Source organism: Bactrocera latifrons, unplaced genomic scaffold, assembly GCF_001853355.1.
Source record: "Bactrocera latifrons isolate USDA-ARS-PBARC rearing strain unplaced genomic scaffold, ASM185335v1 scaffold_443, whole genome shotgun sequence".
In the NCBI taxonomy this organism is placed as follows: domain Eukaryota; kingdom Metazoa; phylum Arthropoda; class Insecta; order Diptera; family Tephritidae; genus Bactrocera; species Bactrocera latifrons.
The window spans coordinates 978-15530 of NW_017537094.1; the positions used below are offsets into that span (position 1 = coordinate 978).

The window sequence follows — 14553 nt, forward strand, 5'->3', positions numbered from 1 at the left end:
CATTTATTTTTGATTATACATTGTTTTGTTAGGTGACGATACATCAATTTCTATATTTAAAATATGAGTTTTGTATATAAAGTGGTTATATTTGTTGGTTACCACGCCCTCATATAAAAATTTGAATTTTCGTACTGCACTAATATATTTAACACTTTATTACGTAATATTATATAATATTAATTATTTGCTTAATAAAATTAAAAAAGAAAATATCCATATGCATGAATAGAGGAATTTTTGCGAAAAAGAGGAATTTGAGCGAATTGCCTGATCATCACATGGCAGTGTTCCATTTCGTCGTAATTTTTGGTAAACAAATGAGGTTCAAACGAGTGTAAAATGTAATTTTTAAAATAAAGATTTTTTAGGTAAAAAACCTGCTAAAAGTGTAAATAATGGATTTATTTAAGTTTAGAGTGTAATTTAATTAATTTGAAGTGAAAAATGTGAATAAAGTGTGTTTAATGTGATGAAGTAGCTTATTGAAGTGTACGAATTTTGCGAATTTTTGAACTTTAAGGTCGAATATCTCCTAAACTAGGAGGACTTCCTTTTTCCAACTGTACCTTCAGATCGCGGCGCCAAAGAAATCGGAATTGTGCCAACCGTTCTCTGGTACAAATATTATGGCTTAGAAATATTTTTGATAGAAATAGATAAAGTAAAATAAATTTTGCAATGAAAATATTATGTTAAAAAATAAAAAAGATCCATGCTTAACCCTTATGCGCGCATTTTGAAAAAGTTTATAGATAACATCAGTAATTTTACTCGAAATATTTTTTATTTTTTTGGAACAAAAAAAATTCGTATTGTCAATCATAATTTTGAATAGATTTTTAGTTCTTTCAGAATTTTTGTAATTGTCGAAAGTAACCTTTCCCTAAATTCTGTGCGCTGTTAGAAGTTCTAATTTTCGCAATTGATCAAATTTGTGTACATAAATTCAGAATTTCTTGATTATTGTATTGTAAATTGACTTTTCATTGTTAAAGAAATTATTTTGTAAAAATAAGTTAAATTAAATTTTGTGAAATATGTTCTCTGGTGCGAAACGTGCGACCAGATTGGAAGCGCATACGACAAAACGCAATCAGCGCATTATCGAGGAGTTTGTCAAAAATGAAGATGTGCCACATTGGTATCGCGGGTTGTCTTCCTTTCAAATTGAGGCCGCACACCAATTGCATTATGCTATACGCGATGACCTTGAACAGGGTACAACACATCGCGTATGGAACTTATTAAATCGTATTGGCCTACGACCGAGCATCAGTGGTAATAACATTCGTTTCCTCATGTTCATGAGCGGCGGCAATGATTTGGCATTTTTATGGTTCATTAAAGAATTATTCTACAAAACCGATGGACCAGATTACAATCTAAATGAACAATTAATTCTATCAAGTATTGCTAATCTGGACACATTATTCACGCTACGCGGTCTAGATAGCATACTGCCGCCTGAACAGCCAACGAAAGAAGAAATTCGACGCATTGCGAAGAAGAAAATCGCCAAACAGAAATTAAAATTCCAAAACGAAACTGGAAACGAAAACGAAAAAGCGACCATCAATAGCATGCGAGTTAAGTATAAGCTACCATACTTTGATGAATTAGTGCGGCCGCGACTTTATGAGCATCCGCTAACCTCATTTCCGCCTACCTATCGCACCAAGTTAATGTTTGAAGATGTACTTAGGGACTCGCATTATGTCATACCGAATGAGAGCAATCGCTGGTTTGCCGATTATCAATTGCACCCCGGCAAGAAGACGGGTGTGGAAATGCTAACCGACAAAATGCAGCAAATATTCAAAACCAAATTACCAAGGCAATCGGTTATGATAAAAAACGTATTTAAAAAACAGTTGCTTAATAGTTTAAATACAGAAGTATATTTGCACGAGGATATGCAGAAAAAGAACCTATGCTTACATCATCAAACATTGGAGGAAATGGAGAGAAATCTCGAAAATGAATTACGTTGGCGAGCACAAGAAAAATGCTTGAAATATTTCGATACGGAAACACCCAAGCGGGAGGTGAGTAAATATATACACGCACTCAGTGAAGTTTTTTTCAAATCACGGATATTATTTTCTCTTCAATTTTAAGACCCTATTGAGATGATTATATTGTGATYTATGTATTAGAATGATCTTGATACGAAAACCACTCAAGAATTATATTTTTCACCAAATCTATAATTATCTCAATAATTCTTTCTCGCATTTTTTTTTATTTAGGAGCGTATTGAACGCATCCGTAGACAGATTGAAGAGGACGTTGATGAGCTTATGACGCAATTCAAGCGATTAGCTAGTCGCACTCGTAGTCACATGCAGATTATTTCGCAAGATAAGATCCGAGTTTGTGACTCAAATGAACTTAACAGCACGGATCGTTTATGCGGTGGCGCACAAAGCACATGGACTAACTTGACATGCCACAGTGAAACTTGTCTAACACAGCGAGATTTCGGTTGCGTACACGAGCATAAAGCAACTTCTACGATAAGTAACGACAGTCTGCCAAGCTCCTCAGAAACGGGTACAAACTGGGTAGAAGAAAATATTGGCGACTGTTTGACTGTAACTACAGAGGCCAAAGSGAAATGCTGCAAGGAATGCAGAACAAAGCCATCAAAGCTTAAGCGCAAACGTACAAACCCATATGCGACGAAGAAACAAAGTGTGCGCGATATTTTACATAAGATGCCTTGCGATTGTGGTTACAAATATGTGAAAAACTACGATTATGGGCATTCCGAGCAGGCAAAACACGAAACGGAATCGTATTTCAAAGCACCCGATGCAAATCAACCGTACATGTTCGACTATCCCAAAGTGTTCGCACACAAGGAACGTGAAAGCACGCGCTTAAATGTGCAGAAAGAATTCTTAAAAACCATWAATAGCGATTTAAATTTAGATGAGAATGATCCGAATGCGCCAAAAAATCTAGATGAAGCTGTAAAAGAATACGCAAAGAAAGCGTTCAAAGAAGGCGTAGCTGCTAAAAATATTGAAATGGCTGCAGAGGAAGAGCTAGAGAAAAATCGGCGYAGATATCCTTTTTTGGATGTGGAAATGGATTACTATGATCCGGAAGATAGGAAATTAATGCAGAGTATGCTGAAAAATGCTCTCGATTACTTGGCTAAAAATCCAAAGTATGTCTTAGCCTCAATGCCTGATGCATATAAACTGCCATCCTTACTTTCGTGGATGGAGACACGCTATGGTAAAACGTATACGCGGGAGCAGCTGGTCAAAATGCATATTAAAACACGTCCAACATTCCGCGCTTTAAAACAGATGACCGCAGACGTGCTGATGCCCTCAGCCCGAAGTTTGGGCAATGCCATTTATGTGAATTACAATTGCAGAGATTACCTCATGAAAAAGGTTAGTTCGCGATTATACGAGTGCTCAAATCTTTGTATTAAAGRCATTTTCTTTTAGACCGAAATTTTGCGCAATGAATATTACAGAAGATTGAATGCATCTATTATGGATCAATCACGCACCTTTTATTTGGCAATTAAGCCTCATATATGCAGTCATCCTAGGGACACTTTCTTCGCATATATGCCGTCGCGTGAAGCGGACATACAACACTTCCGTATTTGGCGTAATCACGAGCATATGCCCGCAAAGGATGAGTTCTTCAAACGAAAATGTCGTGCCATGAAGTTAGCCAACCGATTCTACTGAGTCTTATTAACGGCGTATCCGGTTTTTGTTTAGCAAAACCAGTTTTGTTATGAAATTGGTGTAATTTTGTAAGCAAAATTGTCCGCAAATATTTCATATTAACCACTCAAACTTCTAAATTCATACAATGTAAAATACATAAAAAGTTAGCGCGATAAAAAATTATGTCAAAAGAAACTTTGTAGTTTTTTTTTTTTAATTGTTTGTTTTTTAACATTCACGTTAGGGTTAAGACTCACACCAGAAATGTGAATGATTCACATTCAAACCGGTGTATTAAACAGCTGTTTCCATTGTTTCCATTTCTTTCGTTTATTTATTATCTCTTCGTCAAAAACTACCAACAAAAGTTTGGAAATAATTCATTTGAACAGTCATAATAAAAATAATCAATAACAAATGTTAAAAACAGGTTAAAAGTGCATAAAATGAATCGTAATAAAATTTCCTTTGGGAAAATCAATCTTAACCCAAATAAACCAGCTGTGGTAACGGAGAAGCCGGCAGAAAGCCAACATGACGCTTCATCTTCAGTGACCAGTGTCGGTGGTTTCAAGAAAATGGGCAAGCAACAGCTCATACGACAAGTAGAAGAGGTGACTGAAGATATGGAAAGTCAGCATCTTAAGGAAATAATGGGTATAAGCGGTTTTGGTCGCAAAACAGCAAAAGTCTTTGATATCAATGTAAGTAAAAGAGTATATACATGTATGTGGTAATAAAATAAAGTTCAAAATTTATTAGGAGCAAATAGCAAAAGCACGTGAAGTTGCACCGCCAAAACCGCGTGCCGAAAGCGAAGAATCWAAACCAGTTGGCAATGACGATTCAGATGATGAGCCTGCGTTTGGACCTTTACCACCTGAAGCGCTCAGCACAGAAAAAGACGGTGATAAACAAACTGTTTTAAAGCCTAAAAGAACAGATGCTGATAGTGATGATGATGACGACGATGATGAGGAGGATGATGACGATAATCTTGAACGTAAAATACCGAATACTCACGAGGTACAAATGCAGCATGGTTCGCGCGCCGTACTAGCCCTTGCAGGCGATCCTGCAGGTGCACGTCTAGTGTCCGGCTCCATCGACTACGATATGTGTTTTTGGGACTTTGCCGGCATGGATGCTGGTATGCGTAGTTTTCGTACCATACAACCATGTGAGAATTATCCCATACGAGCACTACATTATTCCGTTACTGGTGATATGATCCTGGTAGTGTCGGGTAACTCACAAGCGAAAATCCTTGATCGTGATGGTTTTGAAAAAATGGAATGTGTTAAGGGTGATCAATATATAAGCGACATGGCGCGTACAAAGGGGCACACAGCACAACTCACCTCTGGCTGTTGGCATCCGTATACACGTGAAGAATTTCTTACTGCAGCGCTTGATGGCACTTTACGCATTTGGCATGGTTTGAAGTCCAAGGAGCAAAAGACGGTAATTAAGACACGAGCGCTAGGTGGTTTGCGTACCAATGCTTCGGCGTGCACTTTCAATCGTGATGCCACCCTAATCGCTGCTGCTTGTGTAGATGGTTCGGTGCAGATGTGGGACACACGTAAAATGTTTGTTAATACGACGCATTGTTTGCGTGGCGCACATCAGAAGGGATCGGAAATCACTTCTGTACAATTTTCGTACTTGGGTACACAACTGGCCACACGTTCCAATGATGAAACTATGAAGTTGTGGGATTTGCGTAAGTTTAAAGAACCGCTGCATACATGGACTAGTCTCTTCTCGCGCTATGACACCACGGACTGTTGCTTTAGTCCGGATGATAAAATGCTGGTGACGGGTGAATCGTTACCAAAAGGTTCGAAAGAGGCGCAATTGCATTTTTATAACACTCAGACATTTGAAGAAGTGAAGCGTATCGCGGTTACCGATTCGCACGTCATTAAGGCAATGTGGCATCCAAAGTTGAATCAGATTTTTGTCGGTTGTGGCAATGGKGTCATCAAATGCTATTATGATGAACTACTCAGCTCACGTGGTGCCAAATTGTGCGTTGTCAAGACACATCGCAAGAAGAAACATACTGAAATGATCGGTGTATCGCAGATAATTACACCACATGCATTACCAATGTTCAGACAAGAAAAATCCAAGTCATCACGCAAGAAAATGGAGAAAGAGCGTTTGGATCCTGTTAAATCACATCGTCCTGACTTACCAATCACCAGTGGACAAGGTGGTCGTGTGGCAAGTTCAGGTGGCACGCTCTCATCATATGTCATTAGAAATTTGGGTCTGAGCAAACGCGTTGACGACGATCAAGATCCACGTGAAGCCATTTTGAAATATGCAAAGGAAGCGGAGGAGAATCCTTACTGGATAGCGCCGGCGTACAAAAAGACACAGCCGAAGCCGATATTCACAGAATCGTCCGGTGAGCCCGATGCAAAGAAAGCAAAAGAGGAGTAATTAAGTTAGAAGATAACGTGATAGGGCTTAGATTTGTGACATAGTATGTAATTGAGAATTAATAAACAAGCGTCAGTGACCAACACTTCGTGTTGTAATTTTTAATGTTTTGTTGTATAAAATATGCTGTTTGTATTGTCTAACCATCRACCGCGTTACTTAAGCTAAGTTTCTATACGTGCTAGCCCATCCTGCAGTCTGTAGCAATCGCTGGCAATTTTCCATTTATCCTCCTGCGCGGTAATGATAAACGTCTGTTGGAATGGTCGCACTACTTCTTCAGCGTAGCGCACAGTACCGCCGGCTTGTATCATATAAGTTAATTGACCGCCAACGGCCTCATCAATAATCGGTTGTGCATCCAAATTAGTTATTGTATGCTCCGAAGTAGGTAAATCAATTAGATATTTTTGTATGTTATCTTTGCCACTAGATCCATTACCATTCCAAACAAGTAAACCATTATCAAGATACATGCGACCCATTTGCTAGAAATGTAAGAAGTACTTCTGCATTTTACCTGTGTATATGGTGGAAATGTGTATATGCTTACATGGCGTCGCTTATCAAAGGATGTGTAGTATAGTTTCGTGAAATCCTCGGCTGTACGGCAGCATGATTCCACCTTGCTACGCAACTCCTATAGAAGAGTATTCTTTTAATAAACCAGTTTAATATAGCCTTTATATAAAAAAAAATTACTTACACTGTCCATTTCGGTTTGTTTACGCTTTCATTAACAATAATTTAGCTAATTTTAATTAATTTTCGTATATATTGCAAATTAATGTGAAATATACTTTGCAAAACACATTTKTTGTTCTTTTTGACTTTTATTTGGCCGGTTCTATGGCGTTGCCTGCTTATAAAATATTAAATCTCTTTTACTTTTTAAAATTTATAAAACTGATGATAAACAAAACTCACAAAATTTTATGTATCGGTATTTTGTACAATTTTAAATGCTGTTAATAAAAATAATTGTTTAGTGACCGAAATTTATTATTTGAAATTTGTGCACATTAATTCTTTTTCATTTAAAAACATTTGTTCTGTCTATTGTGAATTACACAATTAACTTCTTCTTATCGCTGTAGGAAGGCGCACAATTTTTGGCAAAACGGCGTTTATTTCATTTTAACTCATCATTACTCCCTGAATTTGTATAGTTTGTATCCTGTATAGTTTGTATTTTCGTTATTTTATAAAGATATTCTCCAATTGGTTGTTAAAATAATAAGTGTAGCAGCTTTATACATTTCATACGATGGCGGATACACTCGAATACAGCGATATAACATCAGAAGTTCGCGGCGTGATGGTAAGTAGCCTCACATACCGGTCATTATACACAACACATTTTGCGAATAATAAGAATTCACACCTGTATGCATTTTACAGACACCCGGTCGATTGAAGCTTACTGATCAACATATAATATTCAAAAACAGTAAAACCGGCAAGGTGGAACAAATTGCTGCAGACGACATAGAATTGATTAATTCGCAAAAATTTGTCGGCAATTGGGGTTTACGTATATTCACCAAAAATGGTGGGCTACACCGCTTTTCCGGATTTCGGGATTCGGAAAATGAAAAATTGGCCAAATTCTTGAAGAAAGCTTACAAGCAAGATATGGTTGAGAAGGAGATGTGTGTTAAAGGTTGGAATTGGGGTACAGCACGTTTTCTCGGTTCAGCGCTTAGCTTTGACAAGGATAATAAGACCATATTTGAAATACCATTACAGCACGTGTCTCAGTGCATGACTGGTAAAAACGAGGTGACATTGGAATTTCATCAGAGCGATGATGCACCAGTTGGTTTGTTGGAAATGCGTTTTCACATACCTGCTGTTGAATCGGCTGAAGAAGATCCCGTGGAAAGTTTCCAAAATAATGTTATGAGCAAAGCCTCGGTTATATCAGCATCAGGCGATGCTATTGCCATTTTCCGCGAAATACATTGTCTCACACCGCGTGGTCGCTACGATATTAAAATTTTCTCAACCTTCTTCCAATTGCACGGTAAAACTTTTGATTACAAAATACCAATGGACTCGGTGTTGCGTCTCTTTTTACTGCCACACAAAGATAATAGGCAAATGTTCCTCGTACTATCGCTAGATCCGCCAATTAAGCAAGGACAGACGCGTTATCATTTCCTTGTACTGCTCTTCGGACCTGAAGAGGAAACCTCTATAGAACTACCATTCAGTGAAGAGGAGCTAAAGGAGAAGTATGAAGGAAAAATTGAAAAAGAACTTTCTGGTCCATTGTACGAAGTAATGGGTAAAGTCATGAAAGTTTTAATAGGACGCAAAATTACCGGTCCCGGCAACTTCATTGGGTAAGTGCAGTTATTTATAATTTTTCTTATTTATGCACTAATTTATTTTCGGTTATTCGACAGTCACTCCGGGACTGCAGCTATTGGTTGTTCCTTCAAAGCCGCCGCCGGCTATCTTTACCCACTAGAACGTGGCTTCATCTACATACACAAGCCACCAGTGCACATACGTTTCGAGGAAATTGCTTCGGTGAATTTTGCACGTAGTGGCGGTTCCACGCGAAGTTTTGATTTTGAGATTACATTGAAAAACGGCACTGTGCACATATTTAGTTCCATCGAAAAGGAAGAATATGCAAAGCTCTTCGATTACATACAACAAAAGAAATTGCGAGTCAGCAATATTGGCAAAGACAAGGGTGGCTACAATGATGTCGACTTTGGTGATTCTGATAACGAGAATGAACCGGATGCCTATTTGGCGCGTGTCAAGGCGGAGGCGCGCGAGAAAGAATCGGACGATGAAGAGGGCTCGGAAGAGGAGTCTACCGATGAAGATTTCAAACCAAACGAGGCTGAATCGGATGTGGCCGAGGAGTATGACAGCAATGTGCAGAGTGATAGCGAAGATTCCGACGCGAGTGGAGGGGGCGGTGGTGGAGCTGGCACTGACTCGGGCGCGGAAAAAAAGAGCAAACCAAAAAAGGAGAAGAAAGAGAAGAAGGAACGTAAAGAGCGCGTGGTAAGTTTCGTTTATGAGAAACTATTATACAAATTTTCTTTGAATTATTGAAAACTAACTTTTTATATTAATTTTTGTAATCGGTAAATAGTTTTTGGCATTTTCAACCATTTTTTTTTTTTAATATTTATTTTTGTTTAGAAAAAGCCGACCAAGTCCAAGAAAGATGCGAACAAACCCAAACGTGCGACTACCGCATTCATGCTTTGGCTCAATGAGACTCGCGAACAAATTAGAAAAGAAAATCCTCTCCTCAAAATTACCGAAGTTGCAAAGAAGGGTGGCGAAATGTGGAAAGACCTGAAGGATAAATCTAAATGGGAAGATTTGGCAGCTAAGGATAAACAGCGTTATCAAGATGAAATGAAGGAATACAAGCCAGCAGCAAGCGAGGAGAGCAGCAGCAAATCGACAGCAGCAGCAGCTAAGAAGCGCAAGAAGGAGTCACCAACGAAGAAGTCGCCAGTCAGTGCTGGCGTTTTCAAGAGTAAAGAATACATCTCCGATGATGAATCTTCATCGGGTGGTGAGAATAAGAAGGATACATCGGGCGCTGCTGATTCAGAGCCAGAGAAGAAGAAGAGCAAATCTGTAAGCTGTGTAGTTGCTGTACTATTATCTTTAATTATTTATTTATTTTTTCACTTCAGGCAAGTAAATCCGCTAAAGATAAGAAGAAGAAAGCGGATGAGAGCGAAGAGGAAAGTGAAGGTTCTGCAAGTGGCGCTAGTGATGAGGAGGAAGAAGATGACGAGGACGAAGCTACCGATGAAGGCGAAGGCAGTGATTAGACGTTGTGTAAACAACGAAATATATATATACATAATTACGTAGTTTTTTTTTTGTTCTTCGCCGAGTTTGTAGTTGTAAGCGTTTAGTTTCGTAATACTTCACACATCTCTCCCCCCACACACACACAACTATATTTGTATGTTTGTAATTATAGGCCACTTAGTTGTTACCGCCATGTATCGTTTTAACCAGCAGTAGATTGCTGCATGATATCAGAAAGCAGATTAAAGATAACAAAACGAAGATGACAAGTCTTTTTTGCCATTTTTTCATAGCAATTAACGGTAGTTTATGTATTTAAATGTTTATCAAGCTTGTGCAAAGCCASAGCCAAATATTTATTTAACTAGTGATCATATCTTGCGCCATTATTCAATATCGTTCAACGGTAATTATACAATAATAATTGCGTGGTGTTTTTATGGTACATACATACATATATATTCACTGTTCTTGTCCACTCCACGCAACTCGATTTTAGCGTATTTTATACATGAAGTTCTAGCCGTGAAGATGCCTGCTCGTGCTTGCAACACTGGGCAGCGGTTGTACAATATAACTGTTTTTGTAGCGACATTGTGCTTTTTGCAGCTCTTTGGCGATGTAAGGATGGTTTTATCTATGTGTATCGATATGTGTGTGCTAAGAATGGTTGTTTTTTTTTTTTACTAAAAGCCGAAATGGAAATGATTTCAGTGTATTTGTATTGAGAAATTTACGAATGTGCAGTGTTCGTCGTCCGATGAAAAATTCGCCATATTCGAAATGTGTCGTCTGCGTGCAGTGAAGCGTGACGTCAACGAGCTGTCGGTGGCACTGAAGTTCGCACAATCAAATGAAACGATGCGAAATGCGACGGTAAGTTGGTCTAACTAAAAGTTCAATGTGTATACATACATATGTACATATGTAATTATGTGTTTTGGTAAAAAAATTAAATAGGTATGCGCGAAAAGTTATTGAATTTAGCAACATCTTATAAAAATGTTTATATTCCCACGAAGTTTAAAACATCCAACGTTTGAGACCTTATTAAGTATATATSTAAATGTACATGTATATACATACATACATATGTACTTGTGTGAATGGAAAACTTTCCGTCTGTTTGTCTGCATTTACGCGAACTCTTTCCTCAGTTTTCCAGATGTCAATCTAAAATTTGGCATACATCATTTTCTCTCCAAGAAGCTACTTATATGTCGGTTAAACCGCTGATATCGGACTACTACCATATAGCTTAGAGCTGCCATACAGACTGAACGATCGGAATCAAGTGTTTGTATGACAACCTTTTTATKTGACGAGATATTTTGGAGTATTATCCAAATCCATAAAAGACCGATYAGCTTGTTTTCACTAGGAGGTACAAAATGGAGGATTCACTTCGATAAATGAGCCACAGCCACGACGAACAYTGCACATTCACAGCTCTCTTTCAAGGACCGCATCATGTACTTTAGGCCACCCGCCTTAGACAGAAAACTGGTGTGAAAGTAAAATGTGGATTAAAGAATAATGCGTGRAKKCAAATGCTYGGCACAACCTGGAGCCTTTGTTCCTCTGTGATTGTTGTTGTTGTAGTAGCGACAGAAAACGTTCRTGAAGTAATTTTGTGGAATGGGTCGAGTTGATTGTCCTGGGCCATATAAAAATCTGGGTCCGTTCTGGTTACTTAGACCGACTGTCTGACTGATTTTTTCCTTCGCTTATGCACTGGTGCTACACACCGATTGTTGTTGTTGTTGTTGTTGTAACGGCAGAATTCTGCCGAGTTGACAGTCCTTGGCCGGATAAAAATCCGGGTCCGTTCCGGTTTTCGTAGACCCGACTGTCGTGGGAACGGACACCGATTGTTAGACCAATTCTGCTCAACGAAGACAATGGAAAGGGTTCAGAGATTCGTTGCGRTATGCATAACGGGAGGTCTAAGAACCATTTCAACGCCGGACCTTCAACTAATGCTAAAATTGCCACCTATACATCTCTTGGCTGAAAGCTGTGCGAMAAAATCGAATTTACACATAGAATCTTCCGGTCGGAGGGTAATTACGGTTTCGCAAGCCRTGATTACATAACCACACTTTTCAATGTGGAAAGAGGATTCAGGTAAACTTAGAAAAAACGTTTGCCGTAAAGGTATGTTAACTGCGCATTACATTAAACATTTATAAATACGACGCRTAAATGGAGAACCGAGTTRGTGTATATATGGGAWATACTGTCCAGAGTTAGSTATAAAGTTGGCGGATTTCTGACATAAGTATATTTCTAGCAGAGGTCTTCACTATTGGGAAAGCCACGAYGCTAGCCTCTACTGCATTAGCAGACTATTCAAGGGTCAACATCTACTTGAACAGCCAAGCAGCAAGCAAGGCCTAGCCACTTTTTGAATATCGGCCTGAAACTGACGCCAGAACCAAGCGACTTGACATCTACTGGGTGCCAGGTCACAAAGACATCGAGAGTAATGAGTTAGTGGACGAGATTACCAAGAGTAGTGTACGGCTGTCACCCAAAAACGTGATCAATAGTAGAAAACCCATAYATTGTCTTTACGACGTTTTGTACAACAGCATGGCAAATGAGCTTAAAACGCGATAAAATCTGCAAAAGCCATGTGTAAACCRGTAGACCGCAAATATACAAAGTTACAACTGACACTCGATAGAAGGGACTATAGCAACATGGACTGGTCACAGTCTGGTGGCGGCACGTGCCTGCAGAATGGGGTTGACAGATCGAGAAGACTGCAGGAAATGTCAAGAACAAAAGAGCAGCAAAATAATGGATTACCTATTGTTCACGTGGCCCATAATGACTAGGTATTGTGTGAAGCATTTGGCGGCGATACACTGAGGTGTGGTTAGTGATGCACATAGTCAGTCGAAATTCATGTCGAGTGCAGGAAAGAAATTAATAACACTCAGARACTTCGTAACGTAATCCATCTCCTRTTACAGASGACCAAAGCTGCTCTATGTGTGGCCTATAGCCTGCCAGACTAACCTAATCTAACCATTTTCTGAAGAAAYGGTACAATCTTCGAACAAACTGTTCCGATTAGATATTTATGTATGTACATAAATGTGTTATTTTTCACGCAAAAATAGATAAGAATGCTATCTACCAATAACTAAGCAAAAATGAGAGTCAATAGTTATGCAATTAATATAATTATTCATTTAAAATATTATTTCATAATTTTTCTATTTTAATGCCATCTAAACTAATTGAGATATATGTATATACTATACTAAATTATACTAATAATATAATACTAATATATAAACGATCAGGATTTCAAGACGAGTTGCATTTCGGACTCACGCGATAACTTGATTAAAAGTTGAGACATATTTGTTCCATGGCACTCTCAGGTTTAGCAGATTTGCCAAGCAGAATCAAAGCCACGCCTACAAAATATGTCGAATATTGAATTTCAAATTCAGAATGAGATTCTTTAATGTAAATTTTTCCGAAACCTCAAATTGTTAGTATATAATTTAATTTGATTCTCTTCTTTAAACTCCAATTTTCAGATTCGYTTGCAGCTGTTGAAAAAAGCTAGCGGTTATAAGCCCTTTCTGTATGATGTTACCGTGTAYTTGTGTGAATATTTGGAAAAGCGTAACCACCCATTTCTCAACATTATTTTCAATGCATTCGGCAATCACTCGACCAGCCTACAAAGGTGTCCATTGAGGGTATGTATATATATATATGCYTAAAATATTACAATTGCATAATAAACATAGTAAAAATATATTATAAYTTGTTTGAATAGAATGAGCTGGCCATTGAACACCAACAATTTCCTACTGGGATGCTGCAGGGATTGCCACTGCCTTTGGGCGAATATGCGATTTTTGCCAGCCTCACAACCGAAAGCAAGAAACGTGTCGAAGTGAAGTTATATTTTATGCTCAACGATACTTATAAATATAAATATCTCCAAAGAGGTGATTCTGCAAAATAAAAATACATATGTGAATTTGCTTAACAGTTTGGTTAAGCGTTYTTCCGAATAAAGTTTTCGTATGATATCTTCATTTAAATGTGAGCAATTGAAATTTGCAAAGTTAGAAGTGAGGAAGGCAAAGAAAGGTTGGAAACAATTTATAGTATTTTGTTGTTGTTGTGGCGGCAGAAAACATTCCTCAATGAATTTCGAGGAATAGTGCCGAGTTGATAGTCCTTGACCAGATAAAAGACCGGATACGTTCGGGTTACAATCTGGTTACTTAGATACGACTGTCGTGGGAACGGATGTAATTTGTTCTTAAAGTCTACTTATAGAGTTGCCATATAAGAAGTTTTCTATTCAAAGGCTTTACGATATCTTTAGGCAAAAGAATAACTCGAAATTCATGTTTACAATATTTCGGTGTTTAACTCCAAATAGCGCATCTGTAAATTAGCCTAGAATGGCCGAACCCAAATTACCGAGCACCTGAATTATACAAAAGTAGAGCAAAAGAGGATTGGGAAGACATATTCGATTTTTCTAGAWTTTAAGATTCCGTTTGCGAATAACATTTATCCTTAAAAGTTATCAGGTACTCTACAATTC

The 14553-nt window shown here is 38.2% G+C and overlaps 5 protein-coding genes across 6 annotated transcripts; 4 read left to right on the top strand and 1 right to left on the bottom strand.

Moving 5' to 3' along the window:
• Nucleotides 1–876: 876 nt before the first annotated feature.
• Nucleotides 877–3870, top strand: LOC108972992. 2 transcript variants are annotated; one of them, XM_018939975.1, is made up of 4 exons: nt 877–1281; nt 1351–2048; nt 2253–3413; nt 3471–3870. In XM_018939975.1, the coding sequence occupies exons 1-4, from the start codon at nt 1041–1043 to the stop codon at nt 3720–3722; spliced, it is 2352 nt and encodes a 783-aa protein (XP_018795520.1). In that variant the 5' UTR covers nt 877–1040; the 3' UTR covers nt 3723–3870. The 2 variants fall into 2 exon arrangements, with proteins under 2 accessions (XP_018795520.1, XP_018795519.1); XM_018939974.1 differs by having other exon boundaries at nt 877–2048.
• Nucleotides 3871–4150: 280 nt separating this feature from the next.
• LOC108972990 (gastrulation defective protein 1 homolog) lies at nt 4151–6243 on the top strand. The gene is made up of 2 exons (XM_018939972.1): nt 4151–4408; nt 4467–6243. The coding sequence occupies exons 1-2, from the start codon at nt 4151–4153 to the stop codon at nt 6156–6158; spliced, it is 1950 nt and encodes a 649-aa protein (XP_018795517.1). The 3' UTR covers nt 6159–6243.
• Nucleotides 6231–6994, bottom strand: LOC108972991 (NTF2-related export protein). Its single transcript, XM_018939973.1, has 3 exons — nt 6865–6994; nt 6712–6798; nt 6231–6646 (listed from the first exon to the last, which is right to left on the bottom strand). Exons 1-3 carry the CDS (start codon nt 6871–6873, stop codon nt 6323–6325), a joined length of 420 nt encoding a protein of 139 aa, XP_018795518.1. The 5' UTR covers nt 6874–6994; the 3' UTR covers nt 6231–6322.
• A 260-nt stretch (nt 6995–7254) lies between these two features.
• On the top strand, nt 7255–10231 carry LOC108972989 (FACT complex subunit Ssrp1). Its single transcript, XM_018939971.1, has 5 exons — nt 7255–7479; nt 7560–8506; nt 8570–9188; nt 9330–9779; nt 9839–10231. The coding sequence occupies exons 1-5, from the start codon at nt 7426–7428 to the stop codon at nt 9977–9979; spliced, it is 2211 nt and encodes a 736-aa protein (XP_018795516.1). The 5' UTR covers nt 7255–7425; the 3' UTR covers nt 9980–10231.
• Nucleotides 10232–10745: 514 nt separating this feature from the next.
• On the top strand, nt 10746–13959 carry LOC108972986. Its single transcript, XM_018939967.1, has 3 exons — nt 10746–10838; nt 13523–13687; nt 13768–13959. Exons 1-3 carry the CDS (start codon nt 10746–10748, stop codon nt 13957–13959), a joined length of 450 nt encoding a protein of 149 aa, XP_018795512.1.
• Nucleotides 13960–14553: the final 594 nt, after the last annotated feature.

Coding starts and splice junctions, on each gene's coding strand:
- LOC108972991 (XM_018939973.1), bottom strand. Junction 6,647..6,711: donor CCTTTGATAAGCGACGCCAT/GTAAGCATATAC, acceptor TTACATTTCTAG/CAAATGGGTCGCATGTATCT.
- LOC108972989 (XM_018939971.1), top strand. CDS start 7,426: ATGGCGGATACACTCGAATACAGCGATATAACATCAGAAGTTCGCGGC. Junction 8,507..8,569: donor GGTCCCGGCAACTTCATTGG/GTAAGTGCAGTT, acceptor GTTATTCGACAG/TCACTCCGGGACTGCAGCTA. Junction 9,189..9,329: donor AGGAACGTAAAGAGCGCGTG/GTAAGTTTCGTT, acceptor ATTTTTGTTTAG/AAAAAGCCGACCAAGTCCAA.